We start from the raw sequence: 27,989 nt of genomic DNA, 5'->3' as shown, positions 1-27,989 counted from the left end.
CCCAGATTTACGAGTTTGTTTTGGAAGGCAATTTGGGAGAACATTGGCACGCGGTTGCAGTTCTCGTCATCGTTCCACCTGCAGACTGACGGGCAATCTGAGATTGCCAATTCAGTGGTTTTAGATTTATTGAAGTCTTATCTCGGATCAGAAGACTCATCAGATTGGGTGCTCTTACACTTTGAGAAGGCACGCCTGAGAAAGAAGAAAGGAAAGGAGAGTCTTTTTCCAAAGCTTAGTATGAGATACTACGGACCTTTCGAGATCTCTGAAAAGATCAATTATGTCTCCTTCCGACTGAAACTGCTTGATACTTGGAGGATTCACAATGCATTCCATGTGAGTCTCTTGAAACCTTTTAAAGGTGATGTGCTTGATGATGGGGAGTCTGATGAGCAACCCAAAGTGGAAGAAAACGAGGAGATCCTTGTTCCTGAACAGATTTTGGCACATAAGGATACAAAGAATAAAGGTAAAGTCCGAAGGCGGTTCTTCGTTAAGTTCAAGAACTATCCTGCATTGGATGCGAAGTGGATGGAGGAGAAGGACCTAGCAGATACTCCTCAAATTGTGAAACTTTACCTCGAAGCTTTTGGTTTAGCATAGTCTACTCCAAATGGAACCCAGAATTCAGCTTGGCCAAAGATCTGGTGCAGTGGGATGCACAAGAGCGGAGGTACTCCGCTCCTTTATCAACAAATGCCTCGATTTTGATACTAGAGTCACTGATGTCTCTTTGAGCTTCAGGGATACTGAGAGCTGACAGTATTCTACTGTAGGACTTTATGAAATGGAATTCCTGAATATGAAACTGATTTGTTCTTGACTTGTTTTTAAGTGCACGAACTGATAAACGAAATGATTGCAGCATTTTGGTCTACTTGATCTCGAATAGACATGGTTGCAATAGGGGTTAGTCAATCGGACATCGATGAGGTCCCGATTGGATCTAGATGAGATTGCTAGCTACATTGCCGATAAATCATGGTCTAAGATCCGAATGAATGTTGAATGTCATGTGATGTCTAGTGATGTCCTATGATGTGACTGTCGATTGGTACATGTGCTAGATGTGTGTTCCTAGTACATAGGTGCTAACAGTCAGTGTCTGCTAAGACGGTTTATGGCCTCTGTCTGTTTTGCAGGCGTAATCGAGGGCGATTACAATGCTTTCAAGAGGGGGGTATGTCACAAAGTGATCACGTGGCTACCCGACTGCTGAAACCCTAAATTCTGAAAACCCTAATTTCTGCCAGAAACCCTAATCTGCAGAAACCCTAATTCTGGAAACCCTAACCCTAAAAACCTGCAAATCCTGATTCAGAGAATGCTGACGTGGCAGTCTCCGCAATTTGCGGCGCCACTCACGGAAATCCGTACATGCTGACGTGGCAGTCCCCGCGTTTTGCGGCAACTTTTGCGTGCGAAAAATTAAGCAGCTTTTGGGGCATTGCTTTTATCTACGCATGTGAAGAGAAAGAGAGAACTGCTTTGCTTTATTTTTCCTCTAAAGAGAGAGAGATGATGAGAGGCAGAGAAAGATTTTGAGCTTTTGATTTTTAAGCTTTTGGTGCTTTGCTTTTGGCATTCCTTGTAAATAAATGAATAAGTGGTTTGGGTCCCACTCAGCAGAGCATCTGGAGGCAAAGTCTTAGAGTGAGACCCAACCCCCCTTGTACTTTGAACTCAGATTAATACAAAAAGAAATACCGAAAGGGGCGTGTCACAAAGTGATGACGTGGCGGATAGCAGAAACCCTAATTTCTGCCAAAAACCCTAAAATTCTTGCAAACCCTAATTTCCGGAAATCGTGGAGGCTGGGAAATTTTTTTTTTTGAAAAATGATGAGCGACGCGAATTTTGCTTTTTTTTATTAAAAAAAAGAGAAAAGACTCTCTAAGAGAGAGAGAACTGATGCTTTTTTATTTTAAAAGCTTTTGGGGCTCTGCTTTTGGGCATCCCTTGTAACCTTTAAATAAGTGGTGAGGGTCTCACTTCTCAGAGCATCTGGACGCAGAGTCTGAGAGTGAAACCCTAACCGCTCTCTTGTACTTTGATAATTGATTAATACAAAAAGAAACACCGAAAGGGGCGCCAGTCTTTGGCGCCAATATCTCTAGGCACGGAACTCCGCCGGGCCAGTGCAAATCTATTGTGATCTGTGAATTGTTTTGAAGTGGTTATTTGGTGCTGTCGCGGTTGATTCTTGACTTGGAGTGTCCAAGTCTGTTACAGTGGTATCAGAGCACGGCCGGTTTCTCTTCTACGGAAAATCCGATCCCCGAATTTTTTTTCCGCGGCACCTATGGCTTCAAGCAATGATCAGTCGACTCCCTCTGCATCTGGAGATGCGGGCAAGGATCACAACGAAGATTCCGGCAGAGAGTATGGCCCGCCTTGGCCTACTTAGGCGGAGCGGCGAGAGATGGAGCGTCGCCAGTTGATCGGCGATGCAACAAAGATGATGCTCAATTTTGCCAAGGACCCGAAGATGGCAAAATATATGAACCAGACCTCTTTGGAAGAGGTACAGATGGAGAGGCAGAGAACCACAACACCACTCCCGAAACCCGCTCTCAAGAAACCTTTTGCCTCCAAGAAAATATATGGAGAAGGAACTGGAGAACGTGGTTGATGCACGGATTGCTCAGCTTTTTGACGCACAAAAGAAAGCCAAAAAGCACGGAAAAAAGCAGAAGAAAAGCATTGACTTTCCACGTTATTTGGGTCGTCAGTCGACTTTTGACAAGGCAAAGAAACGGAAGAAGCGTGTTCGATTTGAAGGAGTAGCCAGTTCTTCTTCTTCTTCTTCTGACAGTTCTTCTAGCTCCTCGGATTAGAGCGAAGAAGACAGAAAAAGCAAAAAGCGAAGCAAGACACAAAGCTTCGGAAAGGGCAAGAAAAAGGTAAAGAAGGCTACATCTCGCCCAGAGACTGACAGTTCTACTGAGGACTCGACTACAAACAGCTCAGATTTCGATGACGGAAAGTTTTATGCGAACAAGAAGAATTTTTACAAAGCCAACCAATATGACTTTCTCGAAGATAAAAGCAAGAAAGTCCGAGAGTTTAAGGAAGGTGGCCACTCGATCAAGTTTGCTTCGAAGGCTTTGACTTTTATATAGCAGTTTGACATCGCTTTCGCGGGAGGACGCTATTTAGAGCACTCCAAGATTCAGAGAGCTACCACTTACCTTAAGGGGACTGCTCGTACTTGGTGGTCCACGCTTCTTTTAACAAGAGTGCGCCAGTTAAATGGCTGAAATTTAAGAAGCTTTTTATTTCTTCTTGGTTGACGCAAGAATATGAACGAGATGTACGAGCTGCTTGGAACCATCTGCGGATGACCAAGAAAGATACAATCAATGCTTATTGTGAAAGATTCTGGGGCTCTTTTCTACCTGCCTCTTCATTCAAGAAGATCTCGTTCAGAGAACAAATTCAGCGGTTTACCTTGGGTCTACCTACAGAGATCCGAGATCACTGCTTGGAACAGAAGTCAGCTTCTATTCAGGAGTTGATGAGTCATGCGAAGCGGGGCTTTGCCATTCACTGTGGCAGTCTGACCTACCCCACAGATGAGGCCATGACACAACGAGCCGAACAGACTTCTGGGAATGAAAGTAGAAAGAAAAAAGAGCAACCAAGAGAAAAATGATGCACGACCCAAGCTTACTCCTGAGGAGAGAGCTCGCTTCATCAGAGAGGGGAAGTGCTTTGGATGCGGGGAACAGGGACATATCTCCGCGAAGTGCCCTAATAAGGCACAGAAAGAACAGAATGATAAAGACGACGACAGGCCTGAGAGTTCAAGAGCAGCTGAGGAATGTGGCAGAAAAGGCAGATAGAAAAGCAAAACCGGTACCACATGGCGTGGGACCTGTACCGAATCTAATGAATGAAAGTACAAACTTTGCCGCTTTTGGGGCAAAGTGAAGGATCAGGAAGCTCTTTTGAAGGATCCAAGGCCAACTTCTTTTCACTTGGAATTGGCGGCTCGATTTGGAATTACGCCCGACAGACTGACGCCACAGGCAGAGGTAGTTTGACTGGCACCCGGATGGGATGTTTCCATTACACCGAGCATTGGCAAACTTTGTTTGCAATGACAGGGCTGTTCAGGGCACACGAGTGACGTTCTACTCAGGATCCCTTGGTACCACAAGAACTACGCCGTGGTTGACTACTGGGCCGAGAAAGCGACTTTGATAAATGAAGGGCTTAGAGATTGTACTTGATGAACTTCAGTTTCTTACTCATTCTTTTGGGAGAGAACTGAACGCTGGATAAAGGTTGAATATGTTTCGACCTGATCAAAAGAACGCCAAGATTTTTCTCCACACTCATGCCGATTGCTTTTCAGAGGTCCTGAAGATCAATGGTTCAAACCATTGATCTGATACCTGGAAGCACGCCACCGAATCGGCCACCTTATCGTGTGAGCCGAGTACAGAATGAAAAGATTATGAACCCAGTGAAAGACCTCTTGGAAAAGGGTCTTGTCCAGCCTAGTACTTCACCGTATTGCTCTCCAGTGTTGTTGGTTTTGAAGAAAGACGGATCTTGGAGAATGTGCATCGATTATAGCACTCTCAACGGAATCACCATCAAGAACAGATTTCTGATTCCTAGGATCGATGATATACTCGACAGGTTACAGGGATCCTCGTGCTTTAGGAGGATTGAGTTAAAGAGTGGATATCATCAGATCAGGATAGCGCCAAGAGATGTCTACAAGACAGCTTTTCGGACGACTTTTGGGTATTTGAGTTTTTGGTGATGCCTTTTGGCTTAACCAATGCTCCTGCGACATTTAACCGGATGATGGACAGGATTTTTCGAGAGTACAGGCTATTTGTTGGCACTTTCTTTGACGACATCATTGTTTTCTCCAAGAATGAGGCAGAACACAGAGATCATCTGCTTCAAGTCTTTCACGCATTACGAGATCACAAGTTAGTGATTAATGCAAAGAAAAGTGAATTTTTCCTACCAGAGATACACTTTTTGGGACACATTGTGTCAGCAATAGGAGTGCAAATGGACCCGGCCAAGATAGAGACTATTCGTGATTGGCCCGATTTGAGGAATGTCCATGAAGTTAGAAGCTTCTTGGGACTGTGTTCGTACTACAGGCGGTTCATACGAAAGTTTGCAGAGGTTGCTTCCCCTTTGCATACCTTGACACAGAAAGGAGTACCTTTTTCGTGGGGACCCACAGAGGTGACTGCCTTTCGGACATTGAAAGAGAAATTGACTACGAGACCTATTTTGACTTTGCCGGACTTGCAAAAGTCATTTGAAGTATATTGTGATGCTTGTGGTCGTAGTCTGGGTGTGGTCTTGATGCAAGAAGGCCGTGTCATAGCGTACGAGAGCCGTTTGTTCTCCAGGCCGGAGATGACAGCACAGATCTATGAGAAGAGCTTTTGGCGGTTGTCCATGCTCTTACAATGCTCATGATGGGTACTGACTGTCATGTTGATGATCATGATGTGTGCAACTACTCTCAAGTGCCTGGACATGCACGGCCTGCGCACAAGCTCACAAAGGTGCCAGAACACTTCCTAAGCTGACCTGAACCCTGGACCTGAAGTAGCTTGTCCACATGCACATAGGGTTAGATGTGCACGTGACAAGTAGACGTCACTATTGGGGTGTCCATGGTAGCTTCTTCATCAACTTGGTCTTCCTACATATGTCCACCATGAGATGCAAACAAGGTGTTAAAGTTATAGCATCTCAAGTGAATAGCCCAATGTGATCCCAATGTTTATTTTGGCTTTAGGTATTTATTTTACTTATATGTCAAAGTCTGGGTAGTGCAATTTGATAAGGTGGGTATATAAGCACCACTTTGCCCCCATTGTAAATCATCAATTCATTGCCAAGGTTGCTTGGTTCAGCAATATCTCTCATAGGCCAACTTCAGCCTCATATAGACATTAACAAATCTTTCTTTCTTTCTTTCTCATGCATTCTCCCCATTGCTCTACGCTTCCGCATCATCGACTTTGACAGGTCACACACTTTCCTTTTACAGAGAAGATGGCTCTTGTGTCTTGCCTCCTTTATAATGCTTATTAGCGTGAAGAAAGCAGTAAAGTGGAGTGGATGTGCGAAAGCCATGGGGCCCTAACCCTAGGTCTTTCCAATAAATCATTGAGTTTTTTTATCAAGCACTGATCCCAATAAAATGGCAAGAAGAAGTGTGAAATAAGAATAATTAGCTTGTATAGCCACTCCTAAAATGAGTGACGAAGCGCTCTTGACACGCAGAATTTACCTCTCTAGAAATCTGTCCAAAAAATAGGCAACCAAAATACTCCTACATAACAAGGCCCTAAAATTATCTGATGCCTAAAATGAAGGTAGCAAGCCCAAAAGGCAAACTAGCCATAAAAAACAAAGAATACCCTACTTCTCCTAACTACAATCACACTAGACAGTCAAAATGCTCCAGTTGGAGCTTTAGTATCTTCACACAAATTGCCCACACACATTCTGGTAATGTAGTAAGGTTCGGTTCCTTAATCAGTACAATGTGTTGAAATTTAAGTGACACAACATAGATAGAAATGATGCAGTAACCGTACTTGTTGCAAAGAGCGCATCGCATACTCTTTTCCGTCCCAATATTTAGATGTGTGGGAAACTTGAAAGAAACTTAAGCCCATCTCCCATTTCAGCCACGCTTTAGCCTGCCAGCCACAATAACAATGTGAATCAAAAGATTGTCGGCTGAATCATTCATATTCTGACTTTCTTTCTCACTGTATCGAAAAACGTCTTGTACCGCCTGACTGCAAGACTCTGCATTATCTGACGTTAGTCTTTTGTAGAAGGCTGGAATAACATTTGTTCGTTCTACAGGTTCAAGGATAGACAGAAGCTCATCCCATGCAAACGGGAAAAGAGAGTTTGCCCCCTGCAGGTACAAGTTGCAAAAACTGAAACAACAAGAAGAAGCCAGAGGATGACCAGAAAGGATCTGGCTGGAGAAATAATCAAAACCTGCTTGTAAAACCAATCAATTTCCTCCTGTCGCAGCATACACACTCCACGAAGAATTAAACCAGATACAGCACCAGGATGAGCTTGACCATATGCCAGAGCTAAAGTGACTCCCCATGAACCACCCATCACTAACCATCTACAACAACAAACAGATCGTTTAAAAACAACTGCTTCCAAAACTTTCACGTTATGCCTGTCCCACGAAACGAAACAGACTCGATCCAATCTCTCTCAACAAAATACTAACTTGACTCATCATTAAAAGACTAGAAAAGGTGAGAGTTAAAACTTGTTTACTCGCAGATGTTTCCTCAGCTTTTCAAGGTCATCCACAAGATCCCAGGTTGTGTTCTCTTCCAAGCAGCCACAAGGAGTGGATTTTCCGCAACCCCTTTGATCAAAGAGAACCACTTTGTAATGTGTTGGATCAAAAAAACGAGCATGCCGTGGGACGCAGCCAGCTCCAGGACCTCCATGTAAAACTGAACATGAGTACTTCATAATGTTACCCTCCACCATCCCAAAGAATTTAAACCAGATTAAAAACATAAAACAAGGAAATTACTTACAGACTGCTGCTTTTCCAAGAGGATTCCCAAAGATTTCATAGTAAAGTGTGTGTATTTCAGAAACTTTCAAATGGCCACAATCAATAGATGGCACATGCTCATGCATGTTCTTTAAGGTTTGACCAACATACTTGCATGGCTTTCCTGTTACAAAGAGCTAGACACATCAAAGAATTACAGAAAGAATGAACAAGAAGCATGCAGAAAGCCGAACTACAGAAAGCACCTTTAAATCTGAATAGAGCTAGTTTAATTCATCAAAGCACAAGATCCGCAAAAACTACACAACACAAGAAAGAAAATCCACTCAATAACAATTCCCATCCATAAGCACACTTAAGCCTGAGCATTCAAACTTGTGCACACAAAGGATTAGCATATCAGTAGTGGACCAACACGTTGGGCAGAGATGCCGACAGGTAATAAACACAGAAGATAGCATATTAACAAAAGGCTAGCACCACAAGCTGGGTAGCAGTCACTAGAGAGAAAGAAGATATTTCCGATGGTCATTTGATCTTCCATCATAGTCGCTCTCTCTCAGTACAGATGAATCCAGCAGTCAACAAGGTCACAAAATGTAGAGTTTGAAGAGTTTGATGGAGAGAATAGACCTCCAGGACCCAGGGTGCTCTTTCTGACAATTTGATGGTAGACATGAGATGACTACACCCAAACATTTGCAATGGGTGAAGTATCTTAAAGAAATAATTCTTATTTGGTAGATGATCATGGTTGAACATCACAAAAACCAAGCACCTGAGCAACCTTCCGAATGCAATTCTATGAGCGTTTCCTTCCCAGTGTAGCCTGAAGATGTGAGAAATATATGAAATTGGTTATCACAAGGAGAAGGTGACTCTCTACAAGCTTATGTTGAGAGGTATTGGAACGACAAGTTAACAAGAGACCCCAAAACTTAATCCTTGCTGTGTGCAATGAATTCAGGATTGCATGCTGAAAATTTGATTTACAACATAAATCGCCAATATACACAAAGTGCTGGATCACTTTCAAAGACATGTAATCAAATCAGCCTGAGGCTAAAAATCTGCCCTTTTATGTATGACGATTTTAAAATTGCCAATGGTTAATTGCTAGTCTGAGGTCTCTCTCAAAGTTGGAGTCTCAGAATCAAGATAGCTGCCTCAACTGTGGACAGATTGGTCATTTGAAGACGGATTATGTTCACCTATTACGGGAAGATTTAGAGTCTCTTCTTCAGCAGGACAACCTTGACCATTCAAGCATGGCTTTGCGCACACATCTTCTCTACTTGTTTAAAGCCTACTGCATGTACAAGAGCAACTAAGTAAAAAAAAAAAAAATAGTCAACGGGTGCTAGCTCAGGTGGTAGTCATAGCCTATGTGCCTAAGGTCTTGGGTTCAATCCCCCCTTGGCGACCTCAAGACATGTTCTCAGTCCTTAGGGACTGTTCCCATATGCCTCCACCATTGGGGTTTGGTGTGTGCGTGTGATGGGATGCCTCTCTCCCTACCTGTGAGGCCGTTGTACATAGGGTGTGTGCGTGTGTTTCAAAGTTCCTGTACTCTCTAAAAAAAATTAAGTAAATGTTTTAGTTTGCCTCATCTTCTATAGAGAATTACTTTCCCGTTGAGCTAAGCCAAAACCTGGAAGTCTCTCGATAGGTACCTCATGTAACCATGCATACAGGTTGAATCTATGTTGGCATAGGTGGCACTAAAATCTAGCGATCAAGCTACTGCTGTTTCAGATTGCAAACTAAGAATATCATGAAGACTTGCTAGGCCTTATACAAGAATGGTATTTCATCCTTGGAATCAGTTAGAATTGGCACATACTTTTTTTTTTTTGTAAATCTGATTTGATTAATTTACAGACGGGAAACCTCAAACTGAGAAAAACCCACGTAAAAGAAGAAATACAAAAAGCGGAGCACTACAGTCTATGAGACTCCAAGGGCTAGAAACAGTCAAAGTAAACCCTGTATGCATCAAGAGTAATCTTCTCCTCTCAGGTCGGGAGGAAAGCTGAAAGGACATACAAATGCAGAAGAGCTGGACAGAATTCTGAACCAAAGGACCACCAAAAGACAAGCCAGGGAATTCCAAAGCAGCCAAAGAGCGTGGAAGAAAAGGAAAGACGAAAGGTTCATTCGAAAATTTGCAAAGATAGCTTCTCCTTTGCATGCGTTGATTCAGAAAGGGTTCCTTTTACTTGGAGACCGTCAAAGATTGCAGCCTTTCAGACTCTCAAGGAAAAGTTGACAATTGGACTAGTATTGGCTTTACCAGACTTGCAAAAGCCCTTTGACATTTATGGCGATGCATGCGGTCGCAGTTTGGGAGCAGTCTTGACACAAGAAGGCCATGTCATAGCTTACGAGAGCAGGATGTTTTCATGTCCTGAAAGGGTTGCACAGATTTATGAGAAAGAGCTTTTGACAATTATCCATGCTCTTACTCAATGGCGACATTTTCTACTCCAAGCCAACTTTACCGTCTTCACAGACCATCAAAGTTTACGCTAGCTTTTGGAAAAGCAGATGAGGTGGGCTAACTGTGAGAGTGAGCAGCGGAAAGAGTGTGAGCCATGCGCGCCGAAAACGCTAGAGGGAGAGAGAGGCTGCTGAAGCTGCTGATAACATAGATGTCCAAATCGTGCATGCCATAGAGAAGAAGACTCCATGGTCCTAGACAGAAGAGCAATGAGGCGGTGTAGGGAACCATAGCGCTCACCGCGTGCAAGGATAGTACCTGTCGTAGAATAAGAAATGGTGACTGTGCCACTCCCAAAGTGTATGTCAGCTCCCTGAGAGTCCACACTCGACACAGAGAGGAGGTTGAAGGCCATGTCCGGAACGTAAAGTGCCTCCACTGAACTGAACTTCGGATCTGAGGTAGAACGAAAGAGGGTAATCTGGCCAGTGCCAGACACTGGAATCTCATGGTTGTCACCCATAGTGACTTTCTGCCCGTGAGTTTCCCTAAGATAGCTAAACCATGAATGTTGGGGAGTCATGTGAGGTGGCTCCACTGTCAACAACCCAAGTACCTGACTGCGATGTAGCAAGATCGTGGTCCATCGTCGTGACAAGAGCGGTCCCCACTGTCTCGTGACAGGCTACTACTGCAGTCGAGGCTGTCTGTTTCTCCCTGTTGGCATCGTCTCGCTTCTTCTTTTTGCATTCTGATTCTCTGTGCCCTTTCTTGTGGCAATGGTAACATTCAATGTCCTTGTTCTTCTTCTTCTTCTTACCTTTACCTTTCTTGTTACCTCCTTGAGCTATCAAAGCTCCTTCTGCATCAACAGCACCTCCGGTTCGGAATGCAGAGTGCCCCTCAATCTGTCTAAGGGAAGGGAGAATCTCGTCCCAAGTGGGAAAAGAGGTACGTCCAGATGTGAGCAAACTCTGAAAATAGGGATCAAAGCGTGGGGGAAGCTTGAATAGTAAGAGGCCAACCATGTGTGCCGAGGTGATGTCGCCTGCGGCAGAGACAAGGTCGTCCCAGAGTTCTCGCATGCGGTGGGTCAACCCATCAAGTGAGTTGAAATCCTTGAACTGGAGGTTGTACAACTCCCATTCAAGTGTGTCAAACTGGTCAAGAATCCGTCTCCACAATGGATGTGCATGCTCCTCTTTTGAAACTTCCTTCGTGATGCGGTCCGAGAGGTTCATCATAAGAAAGGTGAAGACTCGTATGTCTCGATCCACCCACTCGTCGATCTGGGCCTGAGTGGCGGTGGGAAGGGAAGGCTGAGTAGACGAATGAGTGAAATCATTCAACCATTCCCAGAGTCGATGGTAGGCAATAATTGTGCGGACTCGTGTCCTCCACACAAGATAGTTGTGTAAATCCAACTTCTTCTCCTCAGCAAACTGGGTGAGGGCATAATTGTGGGATGTAGCGTTGGCAGATGCCAACGTAGTCGTAGAAGTGGAGGTGGCCGTAGTCACAGAAGACGTAGTGGCCCCTACTACTGGGACTGTTGTTGTTGTCCCTTCTGCTTTGGAGTCGACATGTCGCGTGCTCAGAGAGAAGTCCCAAAGGTAGATTGACAAGTCATTGTTCCGATGATTGAGACTGACGTGCCAATGGACCGAGGAACCTAGCGAAGCTACCCACACGTCTCAGGGCACAAGGAAAGAAAGGAAAGGGAATCGGCTGGTAGATCAAAGAATTCCCCAGACCTAGGATAAGATTTTTGAAGCGGATCAGTATACGAGAGATTTGAACACTGTGAATGCCACGGTTCGCGAGGCTCTTGAGAAGTCTCAAGCACAGCATAAGAAGGCATCCGACAAGAATCAACGCGACTTGCAGCTGAAGGAAGATGATTGAGTGCTCTTACGGTTTGAGAAGGCGCGCCTAAGGAAATGAAAGGGAAAGGAGCGGCTTTTTCCAAAGCTAAGAATGCGGTACTATGGCCCTTTCTAGATTCGAGCAAAGATAAATGATGTATCCTTCAAGCTGAAGTTTCTAGATACTTAGAAGATTCACAATGCTTTTCAAGTGAGTCTATTGAAACCTTTCAAGGGTGAGGTGCCAATTGACAAGGAGCCTGAGGAGCAACCTGAAGTGGAAGAGAGCGAGAAGACTCTCGTTCTAGAACATATACTGGCTCACCAGGAAAGGAAAGAGAAAGGTAAAGTGAACGGCAGTTCTTAGTTAAGAACTATCCGGCATTGGATGCAAAGTGTGAAAGCGCGAAGCAAAGGGTACCGGTAGGTGCACATCGCGATGTAGTGCAGGATTGGGGCAAGAAGCAGGAGGTAAGAGTGCATAGAGAGCTAACGCTAGAGATCGAAAGCAGAGAGCGAGAGAGCTCGTACGACTTGGGGAAAACTCAATTAGTGAGTTTTTTGACTTTCCCACTTTTATTATAAGTGACTTTAAAAAATGTGTTTAGGTTCAATGTGAACCTGGACAAAGTATAAAAATGTACAAAGAGAGGTTATTTAGGCCTTTAACCAAACAACCTCCCACTTAAAGGCATAAATGACGCCTTTAAGTTAACCAACTTCCACCAATTGTATGCAATGCTCATGTTAAGCCTTAGCAAGACTCTTGATGAGAACATCTGCAGGGTTATCCTGTGTATGGATCTTAGTCATAGTGACTAGACCATCCTTCAATACCTGTCGTATGAAGTGGTACCGCACATCTATGTGTTTGGTACGTGCATGAAACATGGCATTTTTGGCTAAGTAGACAGCACTCTGTCTATCACAACCCAACACTCGAGTATGAGCAGGCATGCCAAGTTCTTTTGCAAGTCTGCCCAACCAAATGGCCTTTGAAGCCGCTGTGGCTAAAATATAATCAGCCTCAGTAGTACTCAATGCCACAATTTTCTGCAACGTAGAACACTAAGAGACTGCACTACCAACAATAGCAAATACATATCCAATGGTACATTTCCTGGTATCCATCTCACCTGCCATGTCTGCATCACAATATCCCTACAACTTTAAGTCACTTTTGCCATAACAAATACACTTAGATTGTGTACCTTTCAAATATCTCAGAATGCATTTGACAGCTTCCCAATGCGCTTTGCCAACATTCGACATGTGTTGCTAATTGGACTATTTTATTATTTTTAATGATTAAATCTCTTTTTTAGGATATTTTATTATGTGCACTAAGAACTGTTAAAAAGATTGTAGCTACAGGAACTGCCATCAGGAACGGACAACTCTGATGTGTCATTTGATGGGTGACGGTAAACATCGCGAAGGAGTTTCCGTAAGTTCGGTGGAAAGGGCCGGGTTACGAGTGCCTCTGATGCGTCACATGATGGGTGACGGGTGCATCAGTAAGGGGGCATCCCGTAGGCTAAGGAGGAAATCCGAACTGAGTAAGAAAATACGCGTAAGAACGCAAGCACAAGAATGAGCGGGAGGACAGATGTTTTCCCGCGAGGAGTCTGTGTCTGCATTGCATCTGTGTCGTGTCCTGCACCCGGGGACGCCTGGAATGTGTCCGTGTAGCATTGTTTTCACTAACTGAGTGAGTTTTTAAAGTTTGAACAGGTTCACACTTTATTTTATTAAAGTGGCCGGCCACTTTTAAGTGACCAGGCCTTTATTAATAAAATAAAGCAAGCAGGGCTCTTATAAAAAAAAGCCAGCACTAATAGCTATGCACGGGGCTGAATTGCGATCTCTCTCTCTCCTCTATCTAAAAAACGCGATTTTCTCTCTTCTCTCTCTAGGAGCGCCAAGTTCTGCTTTTGGACCCCTATTCCTGCCGGGTGTCGGACCCTATAAAAGGGTAGCCAGCGTTTCAATTTGGGAGAGCCGGAAGCAGCAGAAAAGCACCAACGCTAGGGTTTTGGAGCAGAGTCTGGCGACGGAAACTGCAAGTATTCACGTGACCACTGAGTACGGAGGTCGATTCTCCGAGCAAGAAGCGACAGGTATAAAGTGTTGATACGCTTTGAGAATTGTTGCTTTGTGTGGTTTGTTTTGCAGGAATCTCCCGTTTTACGGAAAGGCCCTTTACAGGAAGTATGGCTTCACGCCTAAGTCCCTTACGGGAAAGTACGGCTTCACGCCTAAGTCCCTTACGGGAAAGCACGGCTTCGTGCCTAAGTCCCTTATGAGAAGGAACGGCCTTGTGCCCAAGCCCTTTACGGGAAAGCACGACCTTCGGGTCTAAGATTACAGAACGGAGGGGTTTCCTCGGGTTCTCGTGCTTGTATAAGAATTCTCCCTGAATAAAAGAATACTCTTTACGGGGGGGGACCAGCCCATCTTCTGGTCCCCAATACTGTGTCGATCTTCTCCCTTCTCTCATGTTTGCAAAGAATTATAATTTTCAGATTTTTCAAGTGCTCGTGTACGCTCCCGTTTTGTGACAGTGGTATCAGAGCTCGGACTCCTCTCTTTCTCTGCAAAGGACGGTTCCGGGAAGAACGGGAAGAACCATGTCGAGCCAAGGGAGAAGCGCTGAAGAGGAGCTTCAACAAGTGCAAGCTCAGCTTGCAGAGTTGCAACAAATCTTACTGTTGCCAGACGTCCAAAAGCTTTTGGGCGGAATGAAGAAAACGAATGGAACTGATGCAACCAAGCATCCAGACAACACTGTTGGCGTGAGACCACAGGAGGCAAGAGAAGAAGAACGTGCCGAGGTGCACAAAGGATCTTCGGATCGGAATGAACGGCCTACTTCAAGGAAAGGCCAGGAAAAAGCGCTCTCTTTGCTAGACGAGAGCAAGGACATCTCTATCTCATCTCCATCTTACTCTCCTGATTATACTTCTACTTCTCGATCATCGCGTCAGAAGAAGGAAGCTGCTACTACTACTACCCTACATCAACCTAAAGATAAGCCTCCATTCAAGAAGCAAGGTCGCAAGTCTCAACATCGCATGAGAGTCTTCAAATCAGGCGACAACGACATCAAGTTCGAAACCTACAACGGACGAAGAGACATCTCCAAAGCACTGTCCTTCATCAGACAGTTTGAAGTCGCCTTTACCAATGGGCACTTCACAGAAAAATCCAAATTACGCCATGTGGGGATGCACCTCAAGGAAACGGCAAGTAATTGGTGGTTAGCCAAGATTCTGGAAGGTTCTCAAGCCAGAATTTGGGAGAGCTTCAAATCTGAATTTTATGAACAATTTCTTCCGCCTGACTTTGAGCAGGACATACGGAAGGAATGGGACTGGCTTGCCCAGAAGGAACATGAAAGAGTCACGACTTAGGTGGACAAGTATTGGTCGGTTCTTCTGAAGGTCACTCCCTTCATGAAGATTGCCGACGAGGAAAAGAAAAGAAAGTTCGAAGCGGGTCTCCAACCGCAGCTTCGAAAGAGTATGAAGGTGTATCCGCATGATACTCTTCAAAGGATGATGGAGTCAGCAATCATTGCTGAGGATTTGCACTCAACTGGGACGCCCAGAAAGATGGAGCATAGCACTTACCGTGCAAGGCAAAGAGGGGTCTATGATGACCATGGGGGCCCGGGAAGAAAACGTCCTCCATCTAGAGACGATGATCATTCTAAGAAGCCAGAGGGCACTGGCAAGCAAACTAAGCACCTTTCTCCTACTCAACTTCAAACTTTCAGAGAGGAAGAAAGATGCTTCTACTGTGGCGAGAAAGGACATATGAAACCGGACTGCCCGCTAAAGCAGCAACGGCAAGAGCAAGCCTCTATGAGGCAAGAGAAAGCAAGGAAGGAACCCGCACCACCAAGTTCGAACTCAATTCCAGATGTTCAAGGAAACACAGAAACAGAGAAAGGGGAAGCGCCAACTTCTGAAGCGCTGGGGTCGTTGATCAACCAGCGAGTATTGATTCTTTATGATCCAGGATCCACGGATAGCTTCATCTCCCTGGATACTGCAGAACGTTTGTGCCTTACACCGGCTCAACTTGGCACACCGGTTACATCCGGATTGGCATTCGAGGGGTTGACAACCAATGCAACTCCCGTGCAAGGACAACTCAATCTTCGGATTGGCGAGTACAAGGACCGCGAATCATTTTTGATGGCACCTATCGAGGGATGTGATATCATCTTGGGTATGCCATGGCACTTTCACATGACACCTATTCCCGATTATGTGGAAAAGACCCTCACTTTTGATCATGGGGGTAAGAAAATAAAGATTCAAGCTGATGCAGGAGATTGGCAGTTCCCAATTGTAAGCCATATCTCCATTAAGAAAGAAATGAAGAAGTGTGTTTCTGCTTACTTGATTTTTGCAAAGGATAAAACTACTAAGGACTCTCTCTCTAGTCTGGAAATTAAGCGTCTTCAATTTATTGAAAAGTACAAGGATTGTTTCACGGAAACACTTCTTGATGAACTCCCTCCGGTACGCCCGGAAGATCACCACATAGATCTCATACCGGGTAGCTCGCCTCCCAATCAACCCCCTTATCGGGTAAGTCTTGCTCAGCAAGAGGAAATTTTGAAGCAAGTCAACGAGCTTCTAGAGAAAGGGTTAGTACGGCCAAGTGCTTCACCCTACTGCTCTCCAGTTCTACTGGTGCAGAAGAAAGATGGCACGTTTCGAATGTGCATAGACTACCGGTCTTTAAACAAGATCACAATCAAGAATCGCTTTCCGATCCCTCGGATTGATGATATACTTGATAAGTTACATGGTGCAAGTGTCTTTAGTCGCATAGACTTAAAGAGTGGGTATCATCAAATACGGATCGCCCCTGAGGATGTCCATAAGACTGCTTTCCGCACAACCTTTGGACTATATGAATTTTTGGTAATGCCTTTCGGTTTGACCAATGCTCCTGCGACGTTCAATCGCATGATGGACATTTTCAGCCCGTATCGAGCTTTTACGGGAGTAAGAATGTAGTCGCAGACGCATTGTCTAGGCGGCCAAGGGTGAACGCTATCACTTCAGTGTATCACCACGAATTAGAAGCACTACCGGATCTGTATCTGAATGATCCAAACTTCTCCACCATCTGGGGAAAGCTACATCGTGGAGAGAATGAGTTTCCCTATTCCATTCGGGACGGTTATCTCTACCACCATCAGGCCATATGTGTGGCGGAACCATTAAGAAAGAAGATCATGGATGAAGCGCACGCTTCGCCTTATGCGGGTCATCGGGGTATTCTCCCTACAACCTTAGCAATGGAAAGATATTTCTTTTGGCCTAGCCTTAAAGCAGACATTGATAAGTATGTCAGGGAATGTTTGGTTTGCCAAAAAGTGAAGTATGATCGGCATAAGACGCCTGGGTTGCTACAACCTTTGCCTGTGCCTAATGAACCTTGGGAAAGTATTGCCATGGACTTCATCATGGACCTCCCTAGAACTCAGACTGGAAATGACGCGATCTGGACCATTGTGGACAGGTTTAGCAAGCAAGCACACTTTATACCAGTGAAGAAAACGATCAAAGCAGATCATATGGCTAGGGTCTTTCTAGCACAGATCTTTAAGCATCATGGAATGCCTAAGTCTATTGTGAGTGATCGAGATCCTCGCATGACAGGAAATTTTTGGCGTGCCTTGATGGATAATCTTGGTACGAAGCTGAATTTTTCATCTGCCTACCATCCTCAAACGGACGGGCAAAGTGAGATAGCCAATTCCACAGTATTGGATATATTAAAAGCTTATGTGTCAGACCGGCAATCTGACTGGGTGAAATATTTGCCTCTTGTCGAGTATGCGTATAACAATACCATACACTCATCGACGGGGAAAGCACCTTTTGAGATTCTTTATGGTAAGCCTTTGCTTCCACCCATCCTTTTAACTAAGGATAAGATCTTTGCAGCAGATGAATTTGTCCGGGATTTGGACACCGCCTACGGGCAAGTTAGGAGAGCTATTCTACGCTCTCAGGAAAAGCATAAGAAAGCTGCAGACAAGCACAGAAGGAATCTAGACTTAACAGTCAGACAGTTAGTCTTACTCAAGTTTGAGAAGGCAAGACTTAAGAAACAAGCGTCTCATAAGGGGAAAGTGGTAAAACTTTCTACCGGTTACTATGGGCCGTTTAAGATCACTGAGCGAGTGAATGATGTCGCTTTCCGATTAGAGCTACCGCCTAATTGGAAGATCCATAATGCTTTCCATGTCAGTTTACTCCGGCCGTATGTAGGACCGCCTCCGAGCCAGCCTAGCGCTCAGGAACCTCCTGAGGTTGAGGAAACAGAAGAAATACTCCAACCGGAGCAGATAGTAAGTCATCAGGAGCATTCTCTCAAATCCGGAAAGATAACATGGAAGTATTTGGTTAAGTTTAAGAACTATTCGAATCTAGATGCTCAGTGGATGACGCAGGAGGAATTAGCAGCTTATCCCGAGATACTGGAGGTATATGTCCAAGCACTACAGTTGAGGTCAACTGTTTAGAAGCCAGAGGGATGTTGCTAATTGGACTATTTTCTTATTTTTAATGATTAAATCTCTTTTTTAGGATATTTTATTATGTGCACTAAAAACTGTTAAAAAGATTGTAGCTACAGGAACTGCCATCAGGAATGGACAACTCTGATGTGTCATTTGATGGGTGACGGTAAACATCGCGAAGGAGTTTCCGTAAGTTCGGTGGAAAGGGCCGGGTTACGAGTGCCTCTGATACGTCACATGATGGGTGACGGGTGCATCAGTAAGGGGGCATCCCATAGGCTAAGGAGGAAATCCGAACTGAGTAAGAAAATACGCGTAAGAACGCAAGCACAAGAATAAAGATGGGTTCAATGAAGCTTTTTACGAAAAGCAGGAACAGTCGCGGGAGGACAGATGTTTTCCCACGAGGAGTCTGTGTCTGCATTGCATCTGTGTCGTGTCCTGCACCCGGGGACGCCTGGAATGTGTCCGTGTAGCATTGTTTTCACTAACTGAGTGAGTTTTTAAAGTTTGAACAGGTTCACACTTTATTTTATTAAAGTGGCCGGCCACTTTTAAGTGACCAGGCCTTTATTAATAAAATAAAGCAAGCAGGGCTCTTATAAAAAAAAGCCAGCACTAATAGCTATGCAGGGGGCTGAATTGCGATCTCTCTCTCTCTCCTCTCTCTAAAAAACGCGATTTTCTCTCTTCTCTCTCTAGAAAATGCAATTTTCTCTCTCCTCTCTCTAGGAGCGCCAAGTGCTGCTTTTGGACCCCTATTCCTGCCGGGTGTCGGCGGACCCTATAAAAGGGTAGCTAGCGTTTCAATTTGGGAGAGCCGGAAGCAGCAGAAAAGCACCAACGCTAGGGTTTTGGAGCAGAGTCTGGCGACGGAAACTGCAAGTATTCGCGTGACGACTGAGTACGGAGGTCGATTCTCCGAGCAAGAAGCGACAGGTATAAAGTGTTGATACGCTTTGAGAATTGTTGCTTTGTGTGGTTTGTTTTGCAGGAATCTCCCGTTTTACGAGAAGGCCCTTTACGGGAAGTACGGCTTCACGCCTAAGTCCCTTACGAGAAAGTACGGCTTCACGCCTAAGTCCCTTACGGGAAAGCACGGCTTCGCACCTAAGTCCCTTACAGGAAGGAACGGCCTTGTGCCCAAGCCCTTTACAGGAAAGCACGACCTTCGGGTCTAAGATTACAGAACGCAGGGGTTTCCTCGGGTTCTCGTGCTTGTATAAGAATTCTCCCTGAATAAAAGAATACTCTTTACGGGGGGGGACCAGCCCATCTTCTGGTCCCCAATACTGTGTCGATCTTCTCCCTTCTCTCATGTTTGCAAAGAATTATAATTTTCAGATTTTTTAAGTGCTTGTGTACGCTCCCGTTTTGTGACAACATGTATTGACTAACAACTCCCACTACATAAGCAATGTCAAGACGAGTGGCAACCAAAGCATACATAAGAGAACCACAAGCTGATGCATAAGAGATTCCTTTCATTGCTTTCAATGCCACCTCATCCTTTGGGCAATTTGCTTTGCTAAGCTTAGTGTATGGAGGTAAAGGTACTCCAAGTGGCTTAGCATCAGCCATATTAAATCTATCTAGTACTTTTGCAATGTAACTTTCTTGAGATTAAAACAGCAATTTCAGCTTTCTCTCTCTTTTAATACGCATGCCCAAAATATGCTCTGCATCACCAATATTCTTTATAGCAAATGCTGAATTTAGCTTACGTTTCAGAGCATCAAGACTAGTCTTATGTTTCCCGGAAAGCAGCATGTCATCAACATAGAGAACAAGTATGATGGGACTACCATCTTCATCCCTTTTCGTATACAAACAATGATCTGCATGGCTACGTTTAAAGCCTTGAGACAGCATAAAAGTGTCAAACTTTTTATACCACTGTCATGATGATTGTCTCAAACCATACAGAGCCCTTTTCAGTTTGCATACAAGTTCCTCACGTGTAGGAACTACAAAACCTTCAGGTTGTTTCATGTATGTCCTCTTCAATGTCACCATGCAAAAACGCTATCTATATATCCATTTGATTCAATTCTAAATCAAGGACCGCAATGAGAGCAAAAAGAACACATAAAGTTGTAAGCTTTACAATAGGAGAAAAAATTTCTTGAAAATCAATTCCTTCTTTCTGTGCATATCCTTTTGCAACCAATCTTACCTTGTACTTGGGTTTTTCATCCACAATCTTAATCTTGTATACCCATTTGTTAGGAAGAGCCTTTCTCCCTTTAGGCAATGGCACAAGATCCCAAGTATCATTTGCATAGAAGGATTTCATTTCCTCTTGCATGGCAAGCTCCCACTTACTGCTTGACTCACATGACTTAGCCTCTTTATATGGAAGAGGTTCACCCTCATCTGTCAACATTACATGATCCAAAGAGGGGTTAAATCTCTGCGGTTGCCTTCTCAAACGAGTTGACCTGCATACCCAATGATCTACATTCTCACGCAACGGTTCTACATCATAAATCAACTCATTTTCAGCTCTATCATGCTGTTGAAAATCATTTTCAGCCAATTCAAGTGGTTGTCCATCCTCATTAGGAGCATCAATATCATGTCCTCCCACTTCTACCTCAAGATTAACCGGCTGATTATCAATTTCAGCTTGCGGTAATGCATCATGAGGCTCTTTTTCAACATCAATGGGTGGCATAGAAGGCTGAAATCTAATTGTTTTCTTGTCAGTATCAGGTTTTGTAGCATTCTTAAGCAATTTTGCCTCATTGAACACTACATCTCGGCTACGAATTACCTTCTAAACTGTGGTAACCACACTCTATAGCCCATTTCACCTTCTTCCCCATGACCTAGGAAGACTCCCTTATTGGACTTCATATCAAGCTTTGTTCTCAAGTCATTGCGTACATGAAAACTTCGCAGCAAGAGAGCGATTGCAAATATGAATTGCAATTTTGAATGCCTCTCCCCAAAACTCTTGGGAAAGATTAGCGGTGGACAACATGCAACGCACTCTCTCACATAAAGTACAATTATACCTCTCAGCCACACAATTAGAAGACGGATTATAAGGGGCTGTCAACTCCCTTTTAATTCCATTATCATCACAAAAACGCTAAAATTCAGCAGATACATATTCTTCTCCATTATCAGACTGAGACATTTAAGCTTAGTACTCTTTTGCGCAGTGACAAAAGCATGAAACTTCTTAAAAGCATTAAAAGTCTTGCTCTTGCTTTTCAACAAATGCACCCATCCTTTCCTAGTACAATCATCAATGAATGTAACAAAATACAATGCACCACCAAAAGACTTAACAGCCATAGTGCATACATCGGAGTGAATAAGATCTTGAGGATTAGCTTTGCGAGAGACACCAGAGTAATAAGAAGATTTCTTTTGCTTTCCATAAAGATAATCGTTACAGAAATCAAGATTTTTGCATTTTACATCAACCCTCTTCAAAGAGGAAAGCACAAAAATACCCCTTCGGCTCATATGGCCAAGTCTCTTATGCCACATTCCGTGTGTGAAGAAACTTCAGCAACAGCAAGAAACTTGTCAGGCAAAGCTTTGCATCAAAGATAGTACAAAGTACCTCTTTTAAGCCCTTTTGCAACAAGCATAGATCCTTTAAACAACTTCCATGAACCCCCAGCAAAGATGGAAGTATAACCATGTGCATCTAACTGGCCAACAGATAGCAAACTTTTCTTAATGCCTGATACAAACCTAACATCATTCAACACAAGCTCTTGACCATTGTTAAGAGCCCAACGCATGCGACCCATTCCCTCAATATTGCAAGCAAAATTATCATCAAGGTACACATTGCCATAATTGCCTGCAGCATATGTCGCAAAACACTCTAAAGATGGAGTCACATGGAAAGAGGCACAGGAATCTACTATCCAAGACTGAGATAGGCCATCATTAGCACTAAGCAATGCATCAATGACATCTTTCTTCGAGATAAGCATGTCTTCTGCATTAGCTATCACCAAATCTGAAGGACATGAAGCCACAACCAAGATTTCCTCAACGTCTGACAACTCCTCAATGACCATACTAGAGGATGCATTTGCATTCTCAGCATCCTTGGAGGAATCACCGATTTTTTCCCTTTCTTCTCATCCTTCTCTTGCGCTTCCTTCTTCCTATACTGCACTTTCTTGAAATACCTGCAGTCGGGTTTCTTGTGACCCTTTCTGCCACATTGATAGCAAGTGACATCCTTATCATTTGTCTTGCTCTTAATTCTATTTTGAGTCATGTTGCTCGCATCAAGCTTTTGATTCTTGCATTGTAGCCAGAACTGCCACCTCCTAAAGGTACAGCGGAACTGAATGTTGAACTTTACTCGAGATGAGTGCTCCGAACTGTGCTCAAGGTTCCTTTTTACTTAGGGAAGGAAGAGCCTTCTATTCTTTAATGAGAGTGTGCAATGGACACAAACGAAGTGAATGGACACCGTGAGTGAAGGTGCTGAGACTGAGAGACAGAGAGAGAAGAATACGACACCAGAATGTTGTCAAAACCCTCCTCCAAAGGCCCCACTCTATGGTGAGAGTGGTCTACTATTAATTGCACAAATCTCTACAATGCTTGGACTTGCCGACGATAAGGACGACGACGAGACGGGCTGAAATCTGAAAATGCTAAGGGCTGAAATCTGCAAATCTTTATCTGCTGAATTCTGACTCTATGTCGGTGACGATGTCGATGACGACGGTACGATGACGATGCGTTGAAAACGCAAATGCTGAAATCTGCGTTTTCCGGGCTAAAACTTAAACTTCACTAGATCTGACCGTGCGGCGACGATCTGCTGCGGGATGGTGAGATCTGCGAGGTTCGGGAATTCTACTGCGGGTACTGATTGCTGAAAACTGAAAACACTGATGCTTGTGGAGGTTCCGTTGCGAAGATCTGCAAAACGTTGAAGTGCCTTGCAGATGCAAAAAGGCTAGGGCTGAAAATGGTCAGGCTGTGGAGAATCTGCTAACGCTAGGGTTTCTGCTTGGTCTGCTATCGCCAGGAATCTGCAAGAGCAAAAACGCTGGCTGATATGGGCCAAAAACGCTAGCCTTCTGCTGTGATGCAAAAACGCTAGGCCTCTTGGGGGTTCTGGTGAGAACTTGCCTGTTGAGCGAGTGCTCCTGCTGCCTCTTCTGCTAGAAAGTACTAGCTCTAGTTTGCTTATGTATTATCTTAGCAAAATTACCCTACCTAGTTTCCAACAAAAGTCACTTAATAAGTAAGTGAAAAATGTCAAAAATAGGGAAAATAGGTTTAATGCACTAGAAAATTCCCCTTATGGATTCTGATGGATTCTGATGGGAATGCTGATGATCATGTTGTGTGCAACCGGAGGATATGCATCTAATCTAAGTGACTGGTCATGCACGGTCTGCGAACAGACTCACAAAAGTGCCAGATCGCTTCCTATCCTAGACTGACTTGACTAACTGAACCCTGGTCATGCTGTAGCTTGTCCACGGACACAGGGTTGGATGTGTCACGTGACATCCCCTCCTTTTCAAAGTGAGGTATTGGTACCGAACTGTATGGCGTCAAGGGAGATCGCCAACAACATCCTCGAAAGGAGTCTTCGCCGACCGAAAGCGACACAAAATCATGTGTAGCTCCTTCAATGCTTCAACTTTGTCTATGGACGTAGGTCCAGCTTCTTCAAGAATCTCCATGGCTGAAAATTCCTGAAACCATTTCCAACACAAAACCATGAACATACCCATTCCATGTAAAGTGAGTGGAAAAAATCTTGTCGTCCTAATAGACTGTGCATGCAATGTAGATGAACAAAGAGACGGAGTGTCAAACCGTTCACCACACACACGCAAACAATGAGATCGAATCTTGTCGTGCTGATCTAAATCAATCAACTGTGGCAAAACACAATGGAAATGCCCATGCTTGGTGCGCATACTTTCTTGTGCTCTTTCTACACTATGTCGTCCCAAGGAAGAGACATGGAATGTGACTTCCTTAAATGCATATTTTTCAGCTTCTCATGAATAATCCGCATACATCCGTGCTCATTCATGAGTGAAACGTGCTCAACGTACAATATGTCATGCCTAGAAAAGGGATCACATAGAGTCGTTGACTAAAATACAAGAAACGATCACGAATGAAACACTCGACCAATGCGTGCTAACGAATCATTCGAACACATAGTACTTCCTGTAAGGGTTCTTTGGACCTATGCTCGAGAGCCAAGATCGGTTCTTCCTGAGGGGGTTCTTTGGACCTAGGCTCGAGAGCCAAGATCGGTTCGTCCTGAGGGGGTTCTTTGGACCTAGGCTCGAGAGCCAAGATCGGTTCTTCGTGATTGATCGAATCTGCAAGGAGGTTAGCTTCACTAGAGAAAGTATCAACTAACACATCATCCTTGTGAACAATCACATCATCTTCATGCAAATCATCATGCTTGTGAGAAATCACATCTTGATCATGCAAATCATCATGCTTGTCATTGTCATACAAATCATCATTATCAATCAATTCATCATGCTTATCATCATGCAAATCCTGCAAAGAAGAGATTGAGAGAGTCTCCTTCTCCTGAATCCTTTCAATCTTCGCCTACACATTAGAAATGAGAGATGGAGAATGAACAACTTGCTCTCCACGAATGACAAGGGGAGAGTCACTTTTGGCATTAAAAGTGCTTGATGGCGAAGGTGTTGTCGTCAAGATAGGGATCTGCGATGACGATGGCGATAGTGTCGTCGTCAAGATAGGGACTTCGACGACGATGACAATGGAAACGACAACGATGGTGTCGACGACAACGGCCTCAAGGCTGAAAACTGAAAACGCTGGGCTGTCTACTGAAATCTGAAAACGCCAGGCTGATCTGGGTCTTCTTCTTCTTGAGAAAACGCTAGGGCTCCTGCTGAGGTGCTGCCTGCCTGCTAGGTGCCTGCCTCCTTGTGTCCCTGCTTCTTCAGCTTCTACTAAGTGCCCAATGGGATTCTTTTATAGATCTTTAGCAATTTGTCCTACCTACTTTTCCAACAAACTTACAAAAAGAATTCCAAGAGTCACTTTCAATAAAAGACTTATAAAAGGTGGTTCACATGGTAAAATGTCAGCATGATGAAATGAATGTTCTTGTGCAAGAGAGGGTATGCAAGTGTGGTTGGCTTGGACATGCACGTCCTACTAGAGGCTCACAAAGGTGTCAGGCTCAGTCCTAAGCTAAAACTCATGCTAGACTATGGCAGAAGCGTGTCCACGTGGCGCAAGTGAAGTGTGCACGTGACATCCCCCTCTGTTAAAAGTGAGGCACAGTTGCCGAACTTCTATATATACTTCTGATGTTGACTGTTGAATGCTTCTGATGCTGTGGATGCACAAACCAATGCAAATTCCTCAGAAACCACGAACTCATGGTACTGCAGGTGCTGTGGGTGATGTGGGTATAGCTGGCACAAACACCGTGTAAGGGTCACTGTCCAGCCTTACTACGATTGTCGAATATCAACCTGGGCTCTATACCAGATAGTGCTGACTCTGCCTGCTATAGCAAGAGTTGTTCCCCAAACACTGATTCTGGTGAAAACATTACCGGTGCTGATGGACTGAGGTTTGGTTCCGGAGTCCTTTCCAAAGGTTCAATGACGAGGGGATGCATGCTATATGCGAATGGTCCCCTTGGCTGTCTAAAGCAGATAACATTCCTATGAACCCGTTCTGGAGGAACACAACTAGAATGCAGAAGAGGCTAGGGATCCTTTCTCCAATTCCTTCCATATCCGCATACAAAGCTAGGAGATCTTGGTACTCAAGACCTGGGTTTTCGTGTATCCAATGTCGATCTTCCTATAAATGCATGGCAATGAAGAGGGGATCTAGTAAGTCCATGGTCGGGACTCAAGGATTCTTCAAGAAAAAAAAACTGAGCGAGGTTCCTTGGATTCTTGATGGTTCTTTGGTACTTGGGTTCTTGGGTTCTTGAATCTTGAGGTTCTTGGTTCTTGTGAGGTTCTTCTTAAAGTTCTTGATTCTTCTGGGGTTCTTCTTTAGGTTCCTCCCTTGAGTTCGCGAAGTTGAAGTACGCACAGAACTCTGATACCAATGTAAGGTGCAACGGAAGTGAATGTTGAACTTTGCTCAAGATGAGTGCTCCGAACTGTGCTCAAGGTTCCTTTTACTTAGGGAAGGGAGAGCCTTCCATTCTTTAATGAGAGAGTGCAATGGACACAAACGAAGTGAATGGACACTGTGAGTGAAGGTGCTGAGACTAAGAGATAGAGAGAGAAGAATACGACACCAGAATGTCGTCAAAACCCTCCTCCGAAGGCCCCACTCTCTATGGCGAGAGTGGTCTACTATTGATTGCACAAATCTCTACAATGCTTGAACTTGCCGACGATGCCGACGACAATGAGGACAACAACGAGACGGGCTGAAATCTGAAAATGCTAAGGGCTGAAATCTGCAAATCTTTATTTGCTGAATTCTAACTCTATGTCGGTGACGATGTCGATGTCGATGACGATGGTACAATGACGACGTGTTGAAAACGCAGATGCTGAAATCTGTGTTTTCCGGGCTGAAACTGTAAACTTCGCTGGATTTGACCGTGCGATGAGGATCTGCTGCGGGATGGTGAGATCTGCGAGGTTCGGGGGTTCTACTGCGGGTACTGATTGCTGAAAACTGAAAACGTTGATGCTTGTGGGGGTTTCGTCGCGAAGATCTGCAAAAACACTGAAGTGCCTTGCAGATGCAAAAAGGCTAGGGCTGAAAATGGTCAGGCTGTGGAGAATCTGCTATCGCTAGGAATCTGCAAGAGCAAAAATGCTGGCTGATCTGGGCCAAAAACGCTAGGCCTCTTGGGGGTTTTGGTGAGAACTTGCCTGTTGAGCGAATGCTCCTGCTGCCTCTTCTGCCAGAAAGTACTAGCTCTAGTTTGCTTATGTATTATCTTAGCAAAATTACCCTACCTAGTTTCCAGCAAAAGTCACTTAATAAATAAGTGAAAAATGTCAAAAATAGGGAAAATAGGTTTAATGCACTAGAAAATTCCCCTTATGGATTCTGATGGATTCTGATGGGAATGCTGATGATCATGCTGTGTGCAACCAGAGGATATGCATCTAATCTAAGTGACTGGTCATGCACGTTCTGCGAACAGACTCACAAAGTGCCAGATCACTTCCTAACCTAGACTAACTTGACTAAACTGACCATGGTAATGTTGTAGCTTGTCCACGGACACATAGGGTTGGATGTGTCACGTGACACCTCCCCCACTAGAGTTGCGTCTAATCTCTTCATTGAGATAGACCTTCTCACACCATCATACGTGAGGGTGAGACTGTTACTCAAGAGAACCAATGTTTCCCATGTATTTGGCAATGTCATAAGCAAGAAAATAGCTTTCAGCTTATCATCAAATTGTTGAAGCCCACTGTCCTACAATTGACTCAACACACCTATAAAAGCACTCAAACGCTCAGAAGCTGACTTCGAGTCATCAAGCTGCATATTCATCAACTATCGTATCAAATGTACCTGGTTCACAGGCGTGGTGTTTTCATAATTTGACTTTAG

The 27,989-nt window shown here is 44.2% G+C and overlaps 1 protein-coding gene across 7 annotated transcripts in view; it reads right to left on the bottom strand.

Moving 5' to 3' along the window:
• LOC147443407 (uncharacterized) overlaps nucleotides 1-27,989 on the bottom strand; it is a 96,204-nt gene that overhangs the window by 31,843 nt on the left and 36,372 nt on the right. For 5 of the 7 annotated variants that reach the window (XM_086529281.1, XM_086529282.1, XM_086529277.1 and 2 more), the window contains 5 exons: nucleotides 7,587-7,730; nucleotides 7,307-7,499; nucleotides 7,015-7,153; nucleotides 6,797-6,928; nucleotides 6,597-6,701 (listed from right to left, as the gene is read on the bottom strand). In XM_086529281.1, the coding sequence (XP_086385407.1) occupies nucleotides 6,597-6,701; nucleotides 6,797-6,928; nucleotides 7,015-7,153; nucleotides 7,307-7,499; nucleotides 7,587-7,692 (675 nt within the window). In that variant the 5' untranslated portion in view covers nucleotides 7,693-7,730. Of the gene's footprint in view, nucleotides 1-6,596; nucleotides 6,702-6,796; nucleotides 6,929-7,014; nucleotides 7,154-7,306; nucleotides 7,500-7,586; nucleotides 7,731-7,812; nucleotides 7,867-27,989 lie in introns of all 7 variants that reach the window. The other 2 variants (XM_086529280.1, XM_086529279.1) reach the window with 2 other exon arrangements.

The sequence above is a fragment of the Adiantum capillus-veneris genome, chromosome 14 (genome assembly GCF_014529385.1).
Source record: "Adiantum capillus-veneris isolate H3 chromosome 14, ASM1452938v2, whole genome shotgun sequence".
NCBI classification, from domain to species: Eukaryota; Viridiplantae; Streptophyta; class Polypodiopsida; order Polypodiales; family Pteridaceae; genus Adiantum; species Adiantum capillus-veneris.
Note: the sequence above shows the minus strand (reverse complement) of the source record. Positions and strands in the feature narration are given on the sequence as shown.